The following is a 26,962-nucleotide window of genomic DNA, read 5'->3' as shown; positions in this document are numbered from 1 at the left end:
GCCACGTGACGTCAGCTAGTAGAACCCTTCATCCTCGTCATGGTCGCGCTCCCACAGGTCGGGCCGGGGCAGCAGCAGCGGCGCGGGCGCCTCGCCGCCGCGCACGCGCAGCGCGTACACGGCGCCCTCCACCTTGGCCACGCTGGCGCGCGTCGTCGACGTCTTGCGCGCCAGCTCGCGTCCGCTGCCGAATAAACCTGTCACAAAAACGAGTACAGATGTAGTGCATTATTATTTTCACCTCAGCAGCTCGAACAAGGGTTTGCTTCTTAAAAACAGTGAGACAAAATGACATTCAAGTGACTTTTATAGTCAAATGTAATTTCAACATGCAGGGTCTAATACAAGTTCGAAATACTTAAGTCTGTCCCTTTCACACTGTTATAGGCTTGAGTCGGTCCTGAACTAAGAACTATTAAGAATGAAATCCCATCAAGGACCGAAAGGAACTAAATCTTTTTGCGCGCTCTTAATCGGTCTTTAGGTCCTTTAGTTCAGTGGGATTCGAGAGCGCTTGACTGAGTGAAACGAAAAATAGACTGAACGAAACGGTTGTCAATGTCGCTGGCACGAGTGTGAACGAGATGAAAGAACGACGTGACACTCCTAAGCCCGTAAAATATGAAGGAAAATCAAATATATTTCGACATATTTCACATTTTTAAATTATGTTAAGGTGTTTTAATGTTTAATACCGACACATCGTATCGTACAAGTTGAATTGTATTCAGTTACCAAAGATTGGAAAGAAACCAATGAAAAATCGACTCCTATTCATTCCCGGCTCTCAACGACCGAACTGAACTAAAGGAACTAAAAGACCGAACTAGTTCGTTTGACCGATTGACCGAGAGCGGAGCGCTCTCTGTAGTGACCGAGCAGGCACAAGCCTACACTGTTAGCAAAAAGAAACAGACGAAAAAAGTTCAAACGACATTCAACGGTATATTGACTGTTTATAATAGACCCCCGAAAAACTTCAGAACGCATCGTTCCAAACCACGTACGAGCTCCGTACGAGTATGAATTCTTAATAATTATTTAATTAAGCTAAAGTTAAGATTTGATAAAAACTGATAAAAACACTATAGTTTAGGTATTTTATTGTACAATTAAAATAATGAACTCAAAAAATACACAGATTATCACGCAAAATTAATTATTTTACTTTTAAGAATTTCTACTATAGTTGACAAATAGTACGTATCCGCAATTCGGACCGTATCTTACAAAGCTTTTTTTTTTACAAAAAAAAAGTTGTCGATTGAAGTGTCGGTTGATATTCGTTATTTCCATATTATTTTACTGAAATTTATTATTACGTTTTGTTTTCGTGTTCGATTGCGGTAATTAAACTTAATTGTTTGTATATCTTAAGAAAACATGAGTGCATAGGTGCATAGGTATTAAGTGACGAAGAAGGATTACATTTTTCAAGTTGTCTAATATGTTCTCACTGCTCAGGTGAAAACTTTTGTGTACTACACGAGATCAAAGTTATTTACATCTCGTGCGCTTTTGAGTCCCTTACTATGCTCAAGATTCTAAATTTATAGAATCTTTCGCTTGCACGGGACTCAAAATAAGCACTCGAAGAAATATCAAACTTTGATCTCTTGTTGTACAAATAACTATTTCCATCGTTTTTTCGCGGAAACGTACGAACGCGACTTGCTATTTCAGTTAGTCTCGGTACAAAAAGTACTGAGGTTGACTGAAGTAGCATGACAAATTGAATTTGAATCAATTCTATTATAGCTTATAGACTTATAGACTAATCAAAGCATAGATGGCATTACTATACACTCATGAAAAATAATATTGATGAATTCGCCACATTGTTTCACTTAAATAACCCAATTCGTAATATTTATAAATATGAAACTTAATCGTACAAAATTATCACTTTATAACACCTAAAATTGGAAAATCATTTAAGGCAATTTTTACCAGTCGGCTCTCGGAGTAATTAACAATGGAGCCGCCATTAACAGGCGTTCCCCTCTGTCGAAAATAGGCGGCCAATGGTCAACCATATGTATGGACTGACGTTTATCTGACATGACGTACCTATACATTTGATGTGCCCCTCCCCCGCAAAAAACGGCAGACTATTTTGTACCGAAAATTTTAGACATGGCGTCTCCGTTGGTTATATCCTCTAAGAGTCGGCTACTTGAATCAGCTTAAATTGATGGAACCTTTTTTTGTAAGTTAAATGACTAAATAACGAACGTCGTATTCCGGTAGGTGGCGCGTGCGCAAGGTGCACACCAGTGCGTGCCAGTGTATGCTAAACAAAGTTGCCATATTGACGAAAAAAAAGAGAAACCTAAAATTTATATACAGGCACGGATTCCGATTAAAAATAAATATTGCTAAAAAACTACATTTTTATACTTCAAACTTCTTTTTTACAGTTTCCAAAACACATACAACATACAATAAATGACTTGACACCGTTCATCTACGGTTGAAAATCACAACGGCGACAATTAATTTTATGTGGATGGGATTGTTTAAATTTCTCAGCTTATGTTGCCTACATTACAAATTTCAAATCTGGAAAGTCTATTTGTGACGTTCCACGGAAAAAGGTACCTTATGAGGGTTTCTAGTTTCGGAGATATGAAATGTTTTGTAAAGAGGTGAAAAAATGCTCTATTTTTTTTTATTGTGTGATCTGAAACCTTAATGCGTAACGTTTGTTTACCTGTTTTTATTTTTGTTATAGGTTAGTTATAAGCCTAGTAATGTCGTCTCAGAGTTTAGTAGAAAAGGTACCTTATGGAAAAAAGATTGAAAATTCCCAAAAAAACTAGTCAATACGGAAAAGAAGTTTGGTAGAGAACTGTATTAGCATTCTGCAAAACTAATTTGATAATTTCAGTTCTGGTTGGGGCGCCTCGCAAATATTATGACCGTACATCGACCGACATCACAAATCCAAGTAGCCTGCTATTATACCAAAGTTACTCTCGTCAAGTCTTTCTTAACTAGAATAATCTTCATTTGGTTTGGTCGCATGCAGTAAATCAGCCATTGGTTTGCTGAAAAATGCCAATACCCGACGCATTACCTTATGGAATATCTGAGGTCATTGAACCTCAATACCGCTTATCTTCAATAGCAACCGAAATATATTATTGATAAGAAATAGACGATTTATACCATCTTAACCCCAAAATATTATTAGTTTATCCTAACTGTTCCATCATCATCATGCCTCATCATGTAACTTAATCACAAGGTACCTTTTCATTACATACAAATTATTGGTCTTTTTTAAGATTATTATGACGAAGAACTAATTAAATTTGGGGCAGTTTAATGTAAATTAATATTTTCTATTCATAAAAGATAAACTGTAATATGATTGATATTTTGTAGTGATGTATTATTAGATTTATTTCCATAAGGTACCTTTTCGTAAATGTATGGAGCAAATACTGTTATTGTTATGTAAGTTTAAAGTGGCATAAGGGGTTAAATATAGTATTTAGTTGGGGTTTTAGGATTTATTTCATTTGAATGACAGAATTTCTTTCATATGTGCTCAGAAAAATTGATTGTGTGTCACATTAAAAGTAAAAATATTCAATTTTGTGATTTTATATGAAAAAGTCAGAAAATACATTTTCACCTCTAAATCGGTATTGTTTTTTGCTTAAACTGTCTGTCAGTGTCGTTTTCTAATAGATAAAATTTAAATCTTGAGAGCTCATTGCAATCAATCGTGAAAATGAAATAAAACTTTATTTTCAAGAGATTGGTTAGTATACACATAAATCAGTCGATATCAAAAGTTTCTATTTGCATTACAGAACAAGTCGCAATATTTTTTAATCTCAGATATATAAGGTATTATTATTTGTAGTCAACTATGTAACTTACTTCAGGAACATAGTTTTTTAGGCGGCTAAACTTAAAACTTCTCTATCGTAAAGTTGCTAATTTCACAACATTATTTTCAAAAAATCATATCTCTGTAACTACGCAACCTAGAAGGTTGATCTTTTGTGTTATCGATAGCTTATTTATTGTAGATTACTGGGGTATGCATAACTCCATACCCGCCATAAGGTACCTTTGACCGTGGGACGTCACATTTGAACATTTCATTAGGTACTAGAGCCTGTGTGGAAGGAGAAGAGTCGTAGGGTTTTCGCATAGACTCTGCATAATTGAAGAATTTTAGTTATATAAATCAACCATTACAGTATTTTGAACAAATTATTTAGCTCTACTCATTAATTATACAAAACTAGACTAGAACATGAACTAGACTAAAGGAATATTTTTATTTATTTTTTGGTTCATTGAAACTGGCAACCTGATACTACACTAACTCGAATAATGAGTAGGTACACAATGCAACGACAGGATGCGACGTTGTCTAGTCAGTGGTTTGGCGGTCATTGCGATTTGGCAACGCCGCGTGGTTCAGAATTTCAGATACACACAAATTTATTATCAAGATTGTGTTCGCATAACGTTCCGTTTCAAATTCTTATTATGACCACGGTAAAATAAATTAAGTATATCTTAGCTAATATAAATAACAACAACGTATTATTGTATTTTTTAATAAAATGTTCTACAAAAAATATACTTAGTTTTTAGGCTGTTGCTAGAATGGACGCATGTATTTAAATTACAAATTATGTTCACTAGGGAGCTAACTGCGTAAATAGAAACTGTACCAAGTACGGGTTGTAATTCTATTAAAACAGTACCCTACTTCGGGGTGTTGTTATAATGCTGCTTCTTAAAAAATCGGGCAAGTGCGAGTCGGACTCGCGCACGAAGGGTTCCGTACCATATAAAAAAAAAAACAAAAAAAAAGCAAAAAAAAAACGGTCACCCATCCAAGTACTGACCACTCCCGACGTTGCTTAACTTTGGTCAAAAATCACGTTTGTTGTATGGGAGCCCCATTTAAATCTTTATTTTATTCTGTTTTTAGTATTTGTTGTTATAGCGGCAACAGAAATACATCATCTGGGAAAATTTCAACTGTCTAGCTATCACGGTTCGTGAGATACAGCCTGGTGACAGACGGACGGACGGACGGACGGACAGCGAAGTCTTAGTAATAGGGTCCCGTTTTACCCTTTGGGTACGGAACCCTAAAAACGACTGGAAATTTTAGGCATGTTTCTTTAAATTCAAACATTATAGTAGATTTATATTTAAAAAGTATTTTTGGACATAATTTTTTTATTTGATCCATTAACATGTGCAATTAAGAAGCAGAAACAATAATGACATGACAGATATATTTAGGGAGACTAAAAAAATCAATGGCAACACTAAAAATAAACTGTCAGAGGGCCTACCGCGAACCACGTTCGACGTGTTGCCTCTCTGTCGCTATAAATTCGTACTAAGTGTGACAGGGAGGCAACATGTCGTACGTGGGTCGCGATAGGCCCTCGGGACCATGTCGTCGACGGCCGCCTACCGCGTAGCGTCTGTTTATGTTTATAACATCATTATAATTTTTTTTTATTTCATGGGTTAAATTTAGTTCGGTTCGGTATTTGATATTATTCGAAATGTAGTTCACAATAGGTACTGAATTCCTGTGGATTCCTGAAGTACCATCAGAATTAAACTAAAGCAGGTCAAACAAACCTGAGGAGAGGGTGTTTGCCAATCAGTGATGAATATTGCCTGCAATGGATTAATAATATGCATCAGGTAAGTTTATTAAAGGTTATTTAATGTAAACTACTGAAACATTTTAACATATTCAACGCTCTATACATATAACTTTTTATTTTAACCTCTTGTCAATCCCGAACTAACGACCGTGAACACGGTTAGGTACCTATGTAAACTTGAGTGGTGCTTTGACATTATTTACTGTCGAAAATAATGAAGCAAATCACTCATGGCTGGTTTTACTTTAGTGAACAGAATTTATTGGTTAAATATGTAATCTATTGGTTGCTCAGTTATTAGTAAAATAAGAGTATAATTATTCTGTAACTATAAGTTTTCCAGTTCTTAATTTCAAACCATGTAAGATAATCCTCAGTAACAACGTTGTTAATATAATCTAGTTTTACAGAAAGGTCTTAATGTAAGGTTGTTTTTTTTTTATTGAAAAGTAACAATTTTTAGAAAATACAGATGTAGTTCTAAACACTCAAGTTACGGACTTTATTTTGAAAACATAATGATTTTTATGATGAATGCTTGCTTTCCTTCCAAAAAATTTTGTAAAAATTAGGGACCGTTACCGGTATCCGGTATAACTAATAATAAAATATCACATAGCATTCACAGTATTTTATTTTTATTTTAGAATAGTATTTAAGTAAGGATAGTGATTGATAAGATAGCTAAATTAAATGCAAAACTATAGTGAATAGAATCAGGAATCAAAAATATACATAAACAACCGTGATACCGAAATTGAATACCCGTTAATTTGTATGAAAAATATACTGGTATTCGGTCCCTGGTCAGAATTGTATCTTTAAAATATTTTTGTATGCAACAAATTATTTTTTTGATTTCAGGTGCTCCCATTCTAGCTCCTATCACCCGAAAAGCGAACAATTGGAAATATTTTTTAAATTTAGAAGGGGAAACATGTCGTTAAACATCGTACGCCTGCTAACCAATGGATAGAGTTACTACTGGTCAATGTATTATATCTGACTGAGCTGGAACGAGGCCAAGATGGATGCTCGAGACAGAAAAGCGTGGAAGGATGTTGTGGAGGCCCTACACACCTACGGGTTGCCGTTGAACAATCAACAACAACAATGTATTATATCTGAAAAAATTAAGTGACAAAATATAATTTATATGGAATAAGAGGAGAAACATGAAATTGTCAATTCCTGCTTCAATGGATGCAGATCGATGCAATGAAAAATTTTTAATTAGTTATTAATACCCATTAATAAATTTTATCCTTATTTCAATCCATGCTTTATTTTTGTCTACCCACCTTCATTACATTTGCTGAATTGCCACAACTGTGTTCTGTGTTCAATGATAGTTGACAACAGGATCCTATTTGCTGTAACTATAATTTGTAATATGTGGCTTTCCATCACAGAAGGGTCCTTATGGTTCAAGTACAATAAGGTCTTTTCCATCTGAAATTCCAACTGAAATTCTGATAAAAAGGTCCTTATTGTACATAACCATAAGGACCCTTCTCTGATGGAAAGCCACATTTATACTCTGGTACACCAACATTGTCAATAGAAAAAGGCAGCAAATTTTAAAAATGTATGCGTTTATTTACTGATAAGGGGGTTGTGTTTGTAGTTTAAAAAGTATTCTTTGTAATTTAAAATTTTAATTTCTTGTAAGTGTGTTGGCGTAGGCTGTAAAAATATGAAATAAACAGAATAAGCCTAAATAAAGTTTTACATGAAAAGCCATAGCGTTACGAGTAGGTATTCTAGTTTCTGACGTTAGCACCAAGAGGGGAGTTTAAATTTTAAGTCAACGCATTCAAAACATAAGTTTGGTTGTGTCAAATATTTCATACAAAACCCAACTAAAGTAAGGGAGTTTTTTTCGAAACTAGAGTGAAGGAAAATGAGGTTGGTGTCCAGGGGACAACTGCAATTTTAAGTTTGTATCTCAACATATCTCAATGATAGGTAAATATCTAGATTCTATTTGTAATAAGTATTATTCGTTACATCACTAAGAAAAATCTATAAATCAGGAACAACTAATATTAACTATTTGAGAGAAACATATTACATACCTATCGGTAAGTATATTCTAGGTCCAAGGACTCCTTGTTTTAATATGATATATGAGCACAAATTAACATAAGATTATTATTGCTTTCATTTCGTGAAAACATACTTTTGAGTATTGTAGGTATATCTTTTGTATCTCATTGAGATACAAAATGTAATGTATAGTGGCAGATACCATGGTATCTCCCACTATACATTACACTGTAGAACAAACGCTCTCACATTATAAATACATGGCGTTAAATACAAAGATATTTTTATTAATTATGTTTTTTACATATACCTATAGGATGCTTTTGATTTTTTTATAATTTTTAATATGTAGGGGTCTCTTCAGAGACATTTATGGATGTAACAATGTTTACTTCATGAATTGTATGATACATTAAAAAAAATTTTTTGATTAAAATTTTTCGGATAATGTAAAATAAAATAAAAAAGTGCCACCGGAGCTGGGTCTCGAACCCGAGTACTCAGAATTGCAAGTCAAATACTCAAACCTCTCGACCAAAACTGAAGTGGCGCAGGCGTCAAAATATTAAATCAATTCTTAGATATGGTTACTTGACGGTGTGATTCATTGCTACCTCACTAGATGTCACTATTATTTATTGATAACAACGCCATCTAAAAATAACGCGAAGACATTCGAGGTACCGGCGAAGATAACGCGATTTACGTGAGCCGTGTAGCAATGTACTGAGTTACTTTTCTTCGTTACTTCTTTATTCTATGGTCATACAGACCTATTGGAATCTAAATATTAGATGATAAGAAGAAAAAAAAGTTATATAAAGCTTTTTTTTCCAGGGAGCCGGAAAGTGTCTACAATTTAGAGGGTTAGAAAATCGTTATAGCAGTTTGTGGGTTTGGTCGTTTTTGTCCACTTTAATGTTATATTTTTTCTATAACTTAATGTAGGAATGGAACGTAAGGGGATAGCGTGAAACGGAACGTAAGGGAGAGAGAAGGATGACAAGAGGTGCGAAAGGGACGGGGAGAACGATTTGAATGGTGAGCAAACGTGCGTGAAGGTGTTAAATATTCCATATAATTAGTTTTTATTACTTAAATAAAACAAGTGAAGTTTAGTTTTGGTTTTTATTGCGAGGCCTAACATAATCCCACATTAATATAACACTTATTTGTAGGCATTTTCTTAATCTGACGAACACAAGTTTGTTTGACGCCTAATTTTTACATTGTAACCGTCAGATTAAGGAAATGCGTGCAGATAATTTTCAGATTTAGTAATAGCACAATTATAGCGTTAATTTGGACTAATATGACCAAATCCACAATCTGCTTAACAATTTATTGAACCCTTCACCAACTCCCCACCAACCAAGGGCTCAACATAGATGGCTAAAAGGGGTAAAGTTAGACTACACGGGGTACCAAGATATCATTCATATCTTAAGGTGGTTCTCCTTATGCGAATTTCATACAATTTTATTGGTCAATTTTCTCTTAATACGTAGATTTACAGCACTTACAACCTTGATGTTTAGGTAGTGCATAATCGTCTGTCGTCGCCAAGTTAAAAATAATGACTAATTATTCAATATTTTTAATTAAAAACCATTTGAAAAATGCGAAGATTTTAGTTAAGCGCTTGTTTGTGTGAGTGATCTTTACACTATCCATGTAAAACAAGATGGCGAGATTCAGTTTAATAATAACCAACATAGATGTCACTTTAACACAGGTGACCTAACTAAGTAGTGTCTAATTTACTCAATAGATGGTAATAACGTAAGGGTATATAATTCACAAAATATGTTGTAATAGTTTAGCTTACAAACCATTTCCGTTAAAATTTGATCCCTACATTAGTACATGTAACTACCTAATCGGAGGTCAGGCCAGATTTGCTTTCTAAGGGTTTCTAGGAATTTTCGTTAATCAATTATCAGTTCAAAACTGGGATTGGTAGTAAGGTGATAATTTTTCAATGATTTTAAATAAAAATTATATATTCATAAATTATAAATGAATTTTCATTGATTTTACAAATTTATAAGATCATAACATTTATAATAAATTATTATTAAGTCCGCGAGAGTGTGAAGGGTACTTATTCCATAGATAAGCTGTGCGTTTTTCTGCATACGTTTTTTTAAACTACCTACCTACCTACCGCTCTATTTTTTTCCCGTTCACCGTAAATTAGACTATTGTACGCAAGAGTATTGTGGTTGTGGTTTACTCGCTGGATTTATTTATACGGACGCCTAAACTAAAACTCATTAACAGGCTTTTATTAGGTCGACCTGTATGTAACTAACTATGTACTTAATGGAATCTAAGGTAACTAATTTAACCATCTTCCAAGGATTGTAGCGTCATGAAAATTGGCAGCTGTATGTAGTTCTGATGACAATACAATAATATGGTACTGTCGAACTGATCTGATGATGGAGACAGGAGGTGGCCATAGGAACTCTCGACCTGTATGTAACTAACTATGTAATGGAATCTAAGGTAACTAATTTAACCATCTTCCAAGGATCGTAGCGTCATGAAAATTTACAGCTGTATGTAGTTCTGCGGGCTCAGCACGGTTCCATTTTTATCGACTATCACTATGCGCGTCCCTTTCGCACTTACATACTTGTTAGAACGTGACAGGCATGGTGACAAGGGATAAAAACACGACCGTGCTAAGCCTGATGACAATACAATAATATGGTACTGTCGAACTGATCTGATGATGGAGACAGGAGGTGGCCATAGGAACTCTGTGATGAAACAACGCAACCTAATTGTGTTAGGGGTTTTTAGAATTTATAATGAGTATTAGTTGTCTGTCGTAAGAAAAGTATAGTCAGCGATAAAAGCTTGTACCAAAAATGAAATTTTTGCCATAAACTTATTTTACATTTTCGGTAAGTACCTAATACATGTCAAGTCATTACGGTAATTAGTTTCTACGTAAGCATTTTTTGTCTTCGGTACCTACCTGCTCTGCTATTATTATTATTATTTTAAAAAGTTTAAGAGAACATGTCGACATTCGTACTTTTTTGGAAAGCTGAGGAACTCATTTCTGTATTTTGTACGCAAAGTGTCATACTTTTTTTTAAAGTAATGCCTTAAAATGTTACAAAGTTTGGGGAAAATTACAAAAACATTGTGACTTCAAATCCTTTTTTTTTGAAAATTTTGGAAAGTTTTGGCAATCTTTTTTTATTTCACGTAATCATTAGTTTATTGGCTATTAGGTGAATGTTTTTTTACGTCCAAATTTGAGTAGTTTTTTCACAATTACCACTTTTTAGTCGAAAGGCGGGTTTTGTAAACAAAAAACTAAAAACTCATATAACTTGAAAACCAATGAGTTTTGACCCCTGGTTGACTGGACTTAAATCATTGCAAATGACCCATAGAATAACCCCTTTCAAGGAATACGGCGAAGACTAAGACTCCGCTGTCCGTTTGATCGTCCGTCCGTCTTCCGTTGTCGTCCGACAGTTGAAATTTTCATACAAATTATGTATTTAATATTATAGGACATTTATAGGACATTTTTACACAAATTGACTAAGCCCCACGGTAAGCTCAAGAAGGCTTGTGTTGTGGGTACCTACTCAGACAACGATATATATAATATATAAATACTTAAATACGTAGAAAACAACCATGACTCAGGAACAAATATCTGTATCATCATACAAATAAATGCCCTTACCAGGATTCGAACCCGGGACCATCGGCTTCATAGGCAGGGTCACTACCCACTAGGCCAGACCACACCACCATTCCGGGTATTTCTGTTGCCGTTATAACAACAAATACTAAAAACAGAATATAATAAATACTTAAGTGGGTCCCATACAACAAACGTGATTCTTTTTCCGTTTTTTGCTTAAGGCCGGCGCCCCACTTCTGCGCACGCTACATCCACGGCCCACGTTTTAATACAAACCGTGGGCAAGCCCACGAAATTTTGTATATGGTCTAAGATCCCACATATATGGTCGACCTTCACCAATACGTCTGATGGATGAAACTTATATTTTATGAAAGAAAATATGTTCCAGAACATAAATAAATAGGGTTGCCTAAAGAAATATGGTCATGGCTATTTTTAATAAATTTTTGAAAAAACATTTTTTCGTCAAATTTCACCGATTTGTCTGACGATCGAGATAAGTTTCAATGGAAAGTATACAACTTGTACAACATAAATCAACTAGGTTGCCTATCTTTTTCCGATCACTATTATGTGGTTGCCGTGTTTAAAGAGGTGATTTTATATCGATAATTGCACTCATCTGTCTGAAGCTTGAATTATACATCAAAATGATGGTAATTTTATTGCAAATAGAATGGTATAGGGTTGCCTGCAAAAATCCGGTCAAAAATAAGGGTTGCCAGGCTTTTAAATAAAATAAGAAGGAAGGACTTTTAGCGATAACTCATAAACGGCTTAACTAAGCAAGTTTGTTTTAATTTTATTTGAATGAGTTCTTAAGGCATGATTTTTTTCATATTTTTTGGACCAATGGTTCAAAAGTTAGAAGGAAAAGCCATTTTTTTTCTTTCTAAACGATTGTTTCCGAAATGATTCACTTTATCAAAAAATGTTGTTTATATACCCCTATTTATTTTGAATGGTCTATCCAACGACACCCCACACTATCTATATGTTTGAAACGATAAAAAAATTGTCACACACATTTTGTTTCTTTCAAAGCGATTATTTCCGAAAATATTCACTTAATCAAAAAATGTTCTTCCAAAACCCCTATTAATTTTGGAAGACCTATCCAACGACACCCCACACCATAGGGTTGAAACGAAAAAAAAATCCTCACATACATTTTGTTTCTTTCGAAGCGATTATTTCCTAAAATATTTACTTTAGCAAAAAAAAATTTTTGAAGAACCTTATTCATTTTAAAATTCATATCAAATGACATATCACAACATAGGTATCAACCGAAGAAAAATAAAAAAATGTATGTATCCATTTTTTTCGCTTCAATCCCATAGTGTGACATGTCGTTGGATAAATATGCAAACAATATAATATATATAAACAAAAAATATGAAAAAAATCATGAAAATAGTGCCTAAAAAACTCATTCAAATAAAATTAAAACAAACTTGATCAGTTAAGCCGTTTATGAGTTATCGATAAAGTCTTCCCTTCTTATTTTATTTAAAATCCTGGCAACCCTTATTTGTGACCGGATTTTCGCAGGCAACCCTATACCATTGTATTTGCAATAAAATTGCCATCATTTCGATGTATAATTCAAGCGTCAGATAGATGAGTGCAATTATCGATATAAAATCACCTCTTTAAACACGGCAACCACATAATAGTGACCGGAAAAAGATAGGCAACCTAGTTTATTTATGTTGTACAAGTTGTATACTTTCCATTGAAACTTATTTCGTTCGTCAGACAAATCGGTGAAATTTGACGAAAAAAAATTTTTTTTCAAAAGTTTATTAAAAATAGCCTTGACCATATTTCTTTAGGCAACCCTATTTACGGGTCATCCATTAATTACGTCACACGAATTTCTAGGTTTTTTTACCCCTCCCCCCCTCCTTGTCACACTTGGTCACATTTGGCAAACCCCTCCCCCCTGGTGTGACGTCACATCAACGAAATCGGCAAATATTTATTTAATATTTTATCAAAATATTTTTGACAAAAGAAATATTAGTAATTTTATAACCCAAAACTGATTAAGAAATAAAATTAAACGAATAAAAACGATTATCGTTTCTAAGACTTGTTATTTAAATGTATATTGGCGTATAAAATAATTTAAATAAATTTTCGGTTACTGATGAAGTTAAAGTGACGTCACAAAGTTTGTGACTCCTCCCCCTTGTCACAACATGTCACATTTTCTTGACCCCCTCCCTCCTCCTAAACGTGTGATGTAATTAATGGATGACCCCTTATGTATGTTCTGGAACATATTTTCTTTCATATTTTCATAGTTTCATCCGTCAGACAGGTTGGTGAAGGTCGACCATATATGTGGGATCTCCTACTAATAGGAACGTGGGTCGTGTACATAGCGTGCGCAGCAGTGGGGCGGCGGCCTAATGGTACGGAACCCTTCGTGCGCGAGTATAAATATGTATAGGAATATATAATATAATCGATAAACGTTTATGGTTTGTCACGATGTGTGACATTCGTATTTAATTCTTTATATTTTTTTGCACCTGGTCCTGTCCTGCAAACTGCATCATGCATATCTACTTCAGATTATTTTTGACTAGGCTAGGCCGATCATCATTGTTTATTGTGTATTGCATTTCCATGTTGCTACATAAAGGTGTTACAATACAATTTCGAGTACAGTGACATGAACCCTGTAAGGGCACAGCAATTCTTATTCTAAAATAACAAATTAATTCTAGGCATGTCAAACAAATTAAAATAGGTAATAACAAACATTAAAATATATAATAATATGTACATACAGTCGACGTCAAAGATATGTTTACATGTTTGCACCTTACTCCCTTGTAATAAACCGAAAAATGTAAACATATCAAAGACGTCGACTGTACATAGAAAAATTCGCCCTTGCCGCCGTGACCTAGCAGAGGACGCTGGTTCGATTCCACCCCGGGGCACTGGAGGCCTTGGTCACTTTTTCTTAAGCCGCGTCTCGATATCGCGCGGCGGCCGCGCAAGCATTGTTCGACCGCGGCAAATCTGTATTTTGGCTCGCGAGCCATTTTTGGCACCATCTTGAATTATAGCGCGGCAGCCGCGCGCGGCAAGCAATCCGACGATCGACCAGTTTGTACTCAGGAACCATGGACGTACGTCGTCGTGCAGCTGCCGCTTTAATAATTATTTATCATATTGTTCACAAGAAACCAAAACGGAAAGTTCGATGGTGGTAACAACATGGTGGTAACTAGTGGGAATAACCTCCAAGTTACATATGAATGCAAAATTTCAGCTCAATCGGAAATCGGGAAGTAACAGGCCTATTCGGATTTCGAGATAATCACAAGATCTTGCAACGATTTAGAGATCAACTAGATCTACATTAGATATCGACTAGATGTGACTTGGATATCTAAGTCATAACTTGTCGAAATCGTTCAAGAGGACCTCCAGAATCGCGGAAACGTCAAAGGTCATTGGGCGTTTTTGACCCGCTTTATGAACTTTCCCGTACAGAGACCAAACTAGTTTTAAAATAGAGAATTTAATCTCACTTTTTTAAATATGTAATTTTTTTTATGTATCAACCGGCAGAAAAAAGTTATTCAACAGTATGTGTACGAGATAGTGTTAGGGTCAGTTGCACCAAACTGTTCGTACCGTTAAAGAGTTCGCTAATTTTTGATGTATGGAAAGTTTCATAGTAAGGCGCCGGGGCGCGCCGGCTGACGTTGATCAGTCTGTCAAATGTGGTTGGTGCAACTGGCCCTTAGTGTTGTGTGTTGTTATTGGAAGAAATAGTATTCAAAACTATTACTGCTCGTGTATACAAGGCCATCGCACTACCGTCGGAAGGGTTTAGGCGGAGTATGTCACTTTCTTACGAGGTCACTTTCGAGCTAGGTCACTTTCTGAGGACGTCACTGTCTGAGGACGTCACATTCTGGGTTTGTCACTTTCTGTGGTCGTCACATTCTGAGTACGTCACTTTCTGAGAACGCCACTTTCTGAAGACGTCACATTCGGAGTTCGTCACTTTCTGAGTACGTAACTTTTTTAGCATGCACGTGCACCGTGCGCCTGCACGAACAATGGATACCAGAAATTATATTAGCGGTACGGTATAAGGCCACTTTTATGTATGACATACAGAATGTTTTTTCAGTGACCATTGAAGGGAAATACGAATCTATAGACGATAACAGGAAACTGTCGTTGCCGTTTGGATTCAGACGCCCGTTATCCTCTATAGATCAGGCGCGGATCCAGCCCTCAAAAAAGGTTGTGGTCACAGCCACTCCAAAATCGGTTAAGTGGGGGTTCAGGGGACCTGATGATTCCCCGACCAATAAATTCGCAGAGGGATCGCAAGCGATTTATTTCAGTCTATACACACTTAGATAACTAATAACTACGCTAAAAAACTCCTTCGGCTGTAAATTAAAAGCTGGCATTAACCTAGAAATAATTGCCCCTGTTAGTAAATAATTAGGGCTCTGTATTCAGCTGTAGGTTCTGTAGCTGGGGTACCTACCCTAATTGCCACCAACCAATTTTTAGCAGATTGTCGATTCGCTTACAACGTTTCGCCGAAAATGGTTTCGCAGAGTCAATTATTCGTAAATGTAACTTTTGATCGACTAACTTTTGGTAGACTCTTGATTCACATATCATTCAGTTCGCTTCTGTGTAAATTAGCAGACCAATTATTAGAAGAATTTCATTTGGTAGAGTAATCTTTTCATCAAGCAACCTTCAGTCGAGTAAGGTTTTATAAAAAAAATTAAAGTTTTTGTCAAGTGCCACTCGATGACACTACATATAAGTATAAGTAGTGTGGACGGTTTTACCTGTGGACACTGCCGGTATTTAAAGAACTACTCACGATAGACTAATATCGTGAACTTAAAAAAAATCATTTTCTTATATTACTAACAATTAGTTATTCACCATATTTATAAATGTACAGAGATTTTTATGGCTCTGAAAAAAAAATATGTTAATAACTTGTAGTTGTATATAATAAAAGTGTTATTTTATTAATAGGTAACTAAATTTTTATCCTCGTAATATAAATGTTTTTTGTGAATTCGGTAAATGATACAAGTGTGTAAATAATCACAAAATAAGCTTCAACAGTTTTCTACAGTTTTCGCATTTCGCCAGATGTTTAATTGATAACTAAATAGTATGGTTAATAAAAAGGAGGCAGAGTAGTGTACCTATGGACACCCTGACTAACGCAAAATCAAGCTTTATTCGTCTAAAGCTTTGCGTACTAATCGATGATTCCGAGGTCTTTGTAGACCCTGGAGACAATATCAAGTCCAAAATAATTGCTGAAAAGTTGTACCAAGAATATTGTCCATAGGTACAAAACCTGCCTAATATCATACAGTCCATAGGTACAGTCAGCCAAGAAAGCGGTTTACCACTTTTCGACTCTATCATCTGATTGATAGAGTCGAAAAGTGGTAGACCACTTTCTTGGCAGACCGTACAAACAGTAGTCGTATCGTACCTATGGACACAAATATCAATTTTAACATTTATTTTATATCTCTGGTTCCTATTTAGCTAACGTGATAAAACTAGTCTGCAATTATAGACTATTTAATTATTGTTCAAAAGAAATAAATAAGTTTTTGACATTGTCAATAGTTTATGATTTATGAACAAAAGGCCAAAATCTGGAAAATGTCCACATGTAGAGCACTTGCCCCTATACTTAAAAAGTATCGGAATTTCACCAAAAATGGCATGCGATTTTTTGTAAGGTCTTTGCCCTGGCCCTTTTCATACCCATATAGACCTGCGCTCTAAAACTCCTATGACAGTCAATTAAAAGCTGGAATTATTTTAAGAAATTGTACAAAAATTTCTGAATGTTTAAATTTAAGACTCCATAACTTAACAATTTAAAAAATTGTTGTATATTCTGTATCACTAATAATTTGAGTTGTCAGCTGATATAAATACTTATGAGAGCTACGAGTGCTATTTAACTAAGTACCTTGGTACCGTCTTTCGGCCAATGGTGCAATGGTTAATTTACTCGGGCAATTTTGACGTTCACCAAACTATCATTCTACGAAAAGTAAATCTGCGTATCGATCAACTTATACCTACTGAAATTCAGCCAAATGTTCCTCTGCCAAAGCGTCTGCGAAACAAAAATCGGCGTAATTCTACTCGGGGAATCAATAGGGCACCCTATTAGGGTTGTGGGCATGCCCACCGTGCCCACAACGGTGGATCCGCGCCTGCTATAGATTCATATTTTCCTTCAATGGCGACTGAAAAAACAACCTGTATATGTCATACATAAAAGCGGCCGTATGCCGTACAGCTGATTGCTGGTATCCATTGTTCGTGCAAGTATACGCTTAAATCTTAGTATAAAAAAGTGACGTACTCAGAAAGTAACGCCCACGAAAAGTGGCGTTCTCAGAAAGTGACGTGCTCAGAATGTGACGACCTCAGAAAGTGACGAACTCAGAATGTGACGTCCTCAGAAAGTGACGTCCTTAGAACGTGACCTAACTCGAAAGTGCCCTCTTAAGAAAGTGACATACTCCGCCTAAACCGTCGGAAGCTGTGCACATGCTGCAAGCGTAGTCTATTTTTTATCATGGGCCAGGCATCAAGAAGTGATTGACGCGCCTGCTGCTGCCTTTTTAGACGAATTAACAATTGATTTTGATTAAGCAGAATAAAAATATTGTTTTTTTAGAACTGGATTTTATTTTTGTTCCTATTGATATTAAACAATATAACAACAGCAACGTAATCTAACAGCAGCTATTCAAAGTATATTTGAAATAATTCCAATAGTTCTGACTTAATTCATTGCAAAAATGCTATAATGATGAGAAATGATTTTTATTTTTTTCTCAATTCTCCGTGTACAGATACATTTACCTACATACCTAGCCCTATTTCGTTTGTGTACGCTGTGGGTCATATGTCCGAACAAAACGCCCAATGACCTTTGACATATCTACCTTACAAATATCTTTAAATTATCCGTATTGTAACTTGTTGAAGTCTAGTAGAAATCTAATTCATTTTCCGAATCGAGCCGTAAGCCTAAATTTAGCTTTCAAGATTTGACCTAGATACACTAACTAACATACATAGTAACAGGGCAAATTTAATTAATTGTTTTTTTTTTATATAAGTTTTAGTGTTTTGTTATAAAGTTGTATAAATGTTATTAAATAAATAAATAAGCTTATTAATTGTAAATAATATAAAAACTTAAGTATAGTAATTTCATTTTAAGTAACTTTAAAACTAGACTCAACTAGTCTCAACTAGATTTTCTTAAAATTTATTATCCTCATTCCTTATTAGTTAATATTATCTATTTTGATCCTTTTTAGCTGATCATCAAACACAAACATCCGCTACCGATATCCTGCCTACGGGAGTGAAATCCTAAATATCACCTGGCCACAACAGAACCAGTGAAAATGAAAAAAATAAGTACCTATTTGTAAATATACTCAAATTTGGTAAAATCATGTTGTTTTTTTTTAATTTAATAGTACAATAAGAAAATACTTTTATTTTCTTTAGTTTACTGTGTTGTAATAGTTATGATTACTTAAACATTACCCAGGGCCTAAAATGAATAAAGTATGGAATAATGTTTCGCCCTGAAAAACTCTGAAATATACTTTGTAGCATGTGGTATGTATAATGAATGATTTATTTATTTGAAACAATATACCCTGTATTGTATTAATCCTTGGCAGTGCTTTTAACAATTTGTTCGAAAATGTGCGGCAATAATGACGTTTATTAAAAGTCAGAATCTTATTAGTGTCATAAATAAGAAAGATAATCAGAAAGGTCGAAGAAGGTTACCTCAGGAGCTACTAACACATACAGGCTGCTCCAAAGTAAAAAATCGTAATTAGTTAATTTCTTCGTAACCACTACCACTACACCGGTTGTTATGATACTGTCTACTGGCTCTAAATACCCTAATGCATGTGTACGTTTCCGTTTTGTCCCATGGCCATACATACAATATTGTCCATGGTATCAGTCAGTATGTGCCCTACATATACATATCCAAACCCAAACAGGCGACGCATGACATAATTATTTAAAAACAAGTATTTCGGTCTTAGCGGCCATTCACGCCATTTTTGAGGCAAATCTCAAGAGCTCGCGGAGTGCACTGAATACGCTTAGCCCGCACTTGATCAATCAACATTACGAAGTTTTTAATTTTTTCAAGATAAGTAAATATTTAAAAAAACTATGAAATTTAAGTGTAAAAAAATACCTAGTCAGCATACTATTATACAATAAATAAGTAGGTAGGTACTTATTTGGCGAAGCTAATGACAATTGTCACAAGAAACATGACAATTGTTACGAAGTTTCGACACAGAACTCATTTCCTGTTAAGAATTACCCAAAATTCTTTTAAATCTTGTGACAATTATATAAAATATATATGAATCAAAAAATATATAACCATTATACCATTGCGGTCGAGCGGAGTATCACATTATTATATTATAGTAGACAGTATTCACAGATTCTGCCCCTTTCCAACTTTCTTCCTCTGCTACACGTAAGGTTGGGCAGGGCCGGAACATGGGGCAGAATCTGTTAATACTGTCTACTATTATTATATAATATCGTAATGTGGTACCCCGGTCGACTACAAGGTACTATCGTTATGGTGCGGCACAAACTCATGCGGTATTATGAAGTAGCTACTAAATAGCACGTAAGAATTATAAATTTGTGCATTGACCAATTATTGAAACTTACTTAATATTAGGTCAGGCAACGAAAAGGTATACATACAGGGTGGATTTTCTTCTTGGGTCAGTGAGAGCAGCTACCATATCCCGTGCTGCTACGCGAAAACGCGGTCTTATTAGAAGACCTTCCCTATCACCCCTATCATCCCTATTCATCCCGGTTGACGGTATCTTCTCTTTTCCGCCTTTTATGTCTATAACTTTTGATTTTTTTTGTGTTCTAATAAACGCTTCGAATACATTTTTCTATACATCATCCGAATCCAGGTATCACACGTATTTTTAGTAGTATCTCTATTTTTCACCATTTTGAACTTGTCGACTAGACTACACTCTGCATGTATAAGTACTTCTAATATCTATTAGTGATATTAAGCTTTTTGTATCACTTTAGTAATTAACTTGAAATACTTATTCTTTGAAGAAGGAAAGTCGGATCAATCGTTAATTAATAAGCAGGCAGAGTAAAACAAATATCGGGCGAGTACTAGGGAATTGAGTTTCTCTCACCGCTGTCCAACGTAGTGTGAACTGAGTGCCTAGCCAAGATATCAATCGTTTGCGCCATAGCGAACGAAACTCTGACGTCTCTCTGTCGCAAATGATTGGCATCTTGGCTGAACCCTCTAGAGATCTAAGAACTGTGAATAATCGGAAAATACGACCATACTGGTTAGCCCAAGCGGTCATCCCATTCGACGCGCTCGGTAAGCGGATGGAATAGTAGCTTTAAAGCTTGCATTAGGTTAGGTAGGTACTTTCCCCTAAACTAAAACATGAATATTTCAGTTCTGCATTGAAATTTAACTTTGTGTCCATGCACATTTTTGGGCTCATTCTACACCGTCAGCATTCCGTACTACCACTTAAAAAAATGTCCCGAGATGTCCGTTCCATTACGTCACGTTTTAGTACTTCACTTGTACGTGTTTGACGCACGGACGTAGAGAGTAAACTGGATAGTGTACACTGGCCAAAAAGTGTGTCCACATGAGAGGTCAAACCTGAGCCCTCCATCTCTTTCTAATTAGGGTGACCATAAGTCATATGAATGTGGGATATTAGCATAAGATGGAATGTATAGTTTGGCCAGGATCTTTTCTCATTCGTGCATAATCAGAGAGAATCATACTGTATTTACCCTATGCTAGTATAATTGCCCCAGAAAAGAGATGGATATAGTTTTTTTCTCTTCTGTAAAACGCTTCACACAACCTTACTTAATTTAGTCGTTATAAAGCTTTTAGTCGTTATAAAAGCTGTTACAGATGGGATGGGCGTATTGGATCGCGATCAATGCGATCGTGGTTTATTGTGAGGAAGGTGGTCCGCCGTACGTCCATCGTACGTATTGGGTGAAAACCAGCGTAGTGTCTTACAGACACTGCTTATGCTGAGCGGCATCCTATTTGGTGTATGTTTACTGTATTGTTAACTTTATGGTGTACTTACCGTAATGTAGGTATGTTTTTGTACGCCAAATAAATATTTTCTATTTCTATCAAAGACAGCTATAAGAGAGAGCGAGACAAATATCTAGGGTCGGGTAAAACGTTGTAGTTGTACTTGGTAATTCGCAAATCGTATCGATTAAAAACGCTGCCTTCGGTCGTGTTTTAATTTATCACCACTCGTTGCGAATTTAATTCCTACTTTCAACACTTGCAACGCAAATAAATTTATATTATTACTATGCCCACTGGTTATCGATACTAGTCATTTTGTGAAGCCCTAGCGTAGCGTAACAATTTATGTTTTTACACGAAATTATCTTGATTATTGACTAAAATGATAAAATATTAGCACACGACGAAATAAAAACTTACATTTAACTGTGTAAACCGGCATTCTACACTATTTATGCTCTTCATAATTCATAATTTAACAAAATACCTATCACTATCAATATCATACTCATGGTGTGTTCATATACGTGATGACTTCCCTTTTGCATACTTTAGCTATTCTTTAAGCGTTAGCGTCATCGTAGATCTGTAATTGAAACAACATTTTCAAATTTGCCGCTTTTGTATACTGACGGAAATGTCGGCCCAACCTATATAGAATCGATTACATATATATAAATAGTTAGAATTAACGTTCCAGTAATTAAATACTATGTATAAAAATATGAGTCTGTAATGTCCAATCTGTAATGTAAGGACTTCGGATTTAATTTTTGGCAATTATGTAGCTCTCATTACGTGAACCGAATAATTAAACATGCCAAAATAAGTATATCTTTATTTATTTATTAGTATACTATTTAGGTAAAGTTATTTTTACATTAAGTAGGAAATAACAATTTTGTAAGACCGATCCAAATCGTACCGACATCATGGTGACCCTAATCGTCATCAAGTTGGGGATACCAATTAATATTCAAAGTTACTACAATTTCTACCATATTCAATTTACTGTTTTTTTTGTTGCGCACATGCTTGGCTTAATCAGTTAATAATATTAACATCATAATAATTAACAAATTACTTAAACGATATCAGAACTGTAATTAGAATATAGCACTAAAATAGTATAAGAAGGTAATGAATTTCAGTAGTATATTGATATAATTTCTATCACAATGGTATCTTTTTAACATTGGCAACATGTGCGAGTGAGACACAGGGCTCAGGTTTTTCTATCTCATGTGGACCGTTTTCTCTAGTCTGGTACGAACAACATTCTGTCTCGGTGATAAGGTTCAAATTAGTATGGCAAAAAAACTGACAACTCGCTCCAGTTTAAACAATATAACTTCATGGTTTGACGTACCTACTTAGTGGAATCTACAATTTCCATACAAATGTGGCTTTCCATTCAGACAATGCAATGGTCCTTATGTTTCATGTGCAATAAGAACCTTTTTATAAGAATTTCAGTTGGAAAGAACCTTATTGCACTTGAAGTATAAGGACCCATTTGTAATGGAAAGCCACAAATATTTGGAGGATTTTTTTACTATCAGGATTGAATATGCCAGTGATTTTGAGCTGGAAGAACTAGATAAACAAATTATTATAATATATAGGGTCTGTGAGACTCAGGTCTATTTTTTTTTTGGAAAAAGCTCTTTTGGACCATTTGGAAACACTCATCATTCATTGCGGTGTGAAAACAAACATTGTAGAAAGTATGTAATCGTGACCTTTGAAATTTACAATTTGGAATGTAGGTAGCTTAAAATCGGACCAAGCTAACGCCTCGGCCAGGAGCCACGAAACGTACGCTACGTGCATATAATGTGGGTATTGCTTATGTAGGTAGTATAACAAATGTATGGCAGTCGAAGGCAGCGTCGAGCAAAAAAGAATAATAAAGGTCTGCATACGGTCACGAATTTATTGTATGGACCTCTATATACCTCACCGATAATTGCATGTGATTTCCGTTCCATTCCGGTATTTGTAGCAAGGTCTGTCGAGGCCTTACAGAATATACCGTCCGTGACCATAGACAATCCGCCCATTCTGGTGCTAAATTCAGTTCGTCTGGATGCGCCTTTACCTTAAATTAATCTTGCAAAAAAAATCATCTCTTACACCGCGCCATCTAGTTTACACTTTTGTCCCTAGTTAGCTAATGAGAGTAATCAGAAAAGCCATCTTCTGTACTAGCGACCTCTAGTCTGTTTTGGCTTAATGGTCACAAGACTGACACTGGGGGATATGGTAGTGTGCGTGAATGCATGAAATTGCAATATTTTGCAGTTTTGTCAGATTTTGATGAAATGAGACACTGTTGAGTGGAATATATTTCGATTTAGACGTAATATTTTTTATTGTTTGCGCCAATATTAACACATCTTAGAAAATTGTTTGGGTTCTGAAAGAAATAGTGATAATCCGCAATTTGTGCACAATCACGCCATCTTTTGGTGGCTAGTCGGCAGGACAGCCCTACACATCCACCTTAATCTGACGCGCTCGAGTAAACACAAAAATCCCCTCTTGGGCTCCCCTACCATTAGGAAAAAGAGTTTAATTTGTTTTGATTTAAAATCGAACGAAACAATACAAAAGCAACTCTATTCCATTTAATTAAGATTGAAATTTCATTGGAGGTACTTGTACTACTATTAGTATTAGGATATTGAACCCAAAGAGGAGCTAATAAAAGATCAGTTAAGACTGTTTCTATGAAATCACTCACCGCAATAGCCTGTGTACAGATCGCGCACGACCTGACAAGCATAGAAACAATCCTCACTGTCCCCGCTGGAGATGCTGTTGATAGCCTTCCGCATCAGTTCCCCTGTTAGATCTGCTACCCCTGAAAACAGAAATATCAATAAGAAATAGTCGTTATATAATTTCAATTTGTCAGAAGACACAAGTCTGATATTTTTCTCAAGTCTTTCTTAAAGTAGACCTCAACAATGGGGAAGGTCGTAAAAACAAAACATATATGGCACTCTTGACAATTCAAATTGAATTTTTCTTTAGCTTAAAAAATTAAGTAAACAAAAAGTTGTTAAGATCTGAAATAGCAGTCCAAGTGTTGGTCTAGTCCTGGTTTAGACTATAGAATAGGATTTGTATTTACCAAGCATGTAATCATTGTATGTGAGCATGGTGACCACTGTCCGCTCCTCCTCCGAGTCCTTAGCAGCCACCGTGTATGTCAATTGGGTCTGCACATCCTTCCATGATATGATCTCCTTGCGTTCCATGAGTGTGAAGAATGTCCATGCCTCTATGAACTCCTAGAAGCGAATTCAAAAATATGAAGAAGATTTTGGAAGCTTTAGTTTTTTTATTACATTCAAGAGTAATAAAATATGTAGATTTGTATGGAATAATTTTGGTGTTTATATGTGTTTATCATTTAAAAATTTCAATTTGTAAATTGAAGTAACAGTATAAATAAATATTATAGGGACATTCTTACACAAATTGACTAAGTCCCATGGTAAGCTAGGCTTGTGTTGTGGGTACTCAGATAACAATATAACATATAATCATCTATTCTTGTAGGTATTAAAATGTTAATCATAACTAATCACCACACCCTGTCAGTTATAATTATAATTATAACTGCCAGTGTGGGAGCACCATAACTGAGATTCCTAGAACTTTCTGAAGTATTCTAAAAACTTCTTTACCAGAAACCCTGCAGCATAGACTAGGAATCCTCTAGACCGAGTTTAGAGCAATTATTTCATGCAACCGATGATGCCAAAAATGCGGGGGTGCGCGGGACGAGGTGAGCGAAGTCCCGTGCCGTGATTGGTCCGTTCAAACAACGAACGAGTTCACGGACGTCACACAAAGACACTTTCGACTCGAACATGGAGTAAAATTACCATATGCGTGGCAGAGGGGGTAGCGCGACTATGCTAAGTCTGGAGGAAGTGTTGTCTGTGCCCTGCAGTTACAGGTTACAGCTCTACCATGCAGGTGCGGTTGGCTGTGTTCACCATAACTAGTCATCATCAAGCCATGTGGTCATCATAATTGAGATTCCTGGGGATTCTACAGAATTCAAATACCTGAAACCCTGCAGTTACAGCTCTGCCATGCAGGTGCGCTGGGCTGTGCTCAAGCTCTAAACCAATATACTTGAGAGGCCCTTGGATCAGCTTCTGAATTCGCTCCTTAGCCTCTTGGAGAACTTTGTCTGCAGATTCTTTGCTGAAAACAGTTTATAAGAAATTATTGAGGACTTCTATTTGAGTAAATGAAATCAGATAATCTATAGTTTATTTGATTCAGAGAAGGGTTATGCCCTAGTTACGAAATAACTCGCGTTTTGGTAAGAAAACTGATGTATGGAGTTACCCCTCTTTCTTTACTTATCTCTCTATGCACCAACTGAGAATTTTTCCTATCTGTCCCCAGTGGTAACAACTGAGAAAAATTATTCCCAATAGTTACCATGAAAGTACAACTTTTGCTTACTTTTTTTGTTAGACTTTGATGGTAACTAGTGATTTGTTTTTTCCTCAGTTGTTCTCAGTGGTAAAAGTGAGAAAAATAAAACTCTGTTTTGTGACTAAATGAATACAAAATGTTGCACCTTGTTGGATAAGTTACCAAGGCAAGTGTGTTTTGGTTTACATTATTTTGAGGTCTAGATGGGATACACTATAGTAGCAGTTTTTTCAGTATGCTAATTACCAGGGGATTTGACATGCCAACCTTGACTTCTGAATATGAAATGAACAAGATAACTATAAGAGAGACTAAAATTTGTTTATGATACAGTATGTTGATTTTTTATTTAAAAATATTAATAAATAAGTATGTCTTACGTTATAGAAGAATGTAGGAGAAAGATAATCCGCTTGCTCTCGATGGTGATATCCCTCGAAAGTTTGACGAGCCTCTCGTGGCGGTCCTGGCGCTCCGTGAGCTTCTGCGCCGTGGCTTTAAAGAGCGCCAGCACCGGACTATCCGCCGGCAGAGACTCCGCCGTCTCCTTGGCCACGGAGGATAAAGTGTGGTTCTGGTTGTGGTGGTGACTGCGGTTCCCACGGCGATTTCTGCCTGAAATTCATGTAATTACAAGCTTGCCATGGTTCTGCGGCTTAGCAGATGTTAGTTAATATTTACCTCGTCCTGACATTCTATTGGAAATTAGTAATATGTGTTAGGAATACCAAAATAATGAATTAATTGACAACAACTTTTCACAAATTTGCGTGCCCGCTTCGCAAATTTTTGACAATTATATTTTTTAAATAAGGCTTGCCATGCATTTATTTTGGTTAGATAATTCATTCTCATCAGTGGAATGCTTTATTTTTAGTGATGTACAAAACCGTCTCCTAT

At 35.7% G+C, this 26,962-nt stretch overlaps 1 protein-coding gene across 1 annotated transcript; it reads right to left on the bottom strand.

Annotated features, from left to right (window-relative positions):
• Positions 1–8: 8 nt before the first annotated feature.
• LOC134795350 (translin-associated protein X) lies at positions 9–26,884 on the bottom strand. Its single transcript, XM_063767177.1, has 6 exons — positions 26,744–26,884; positions 26,443–26,677; positions 25,681–25,822; positions 24,735–24,894; positions 24,342–24,461; positions 9–197 (listed from the first exon to the last, which is right to left on the bottom strand). Exons 1-6 carry the CDS (start codon positions 26,754–26,756, stop codon positions 16–18), a joined length of 852 nt encoding a protein of 283 aa, XP_063623247.1. The 5' UTR covers positions 26,757–26,884; the 3' UTR covers positions 9–15.
• Between the last annotated feature and the right edge of the window lie 78 nt (positions 26,885–26,962).

This window comes from Cydia splendana, chromosome 12 (genome assembly GCF_910591565.1).
Source record: "Cydia splendana chromosome 12, ilCydSple1.2, whole genome shotgun sequence".
NCBI classification, from domain to species: domain Eukaryota; kingdom Metazoa; phylum Arthropoda; class Insecta; order Lepidoptera; family Tortricidae; genus Cydia; species Cydia splendana.
The sequence above is the reverse complement of the archived record's forward strand: the minus strand, read 5'-3'. Positions and strand labels throughout refer to the sequence as shown.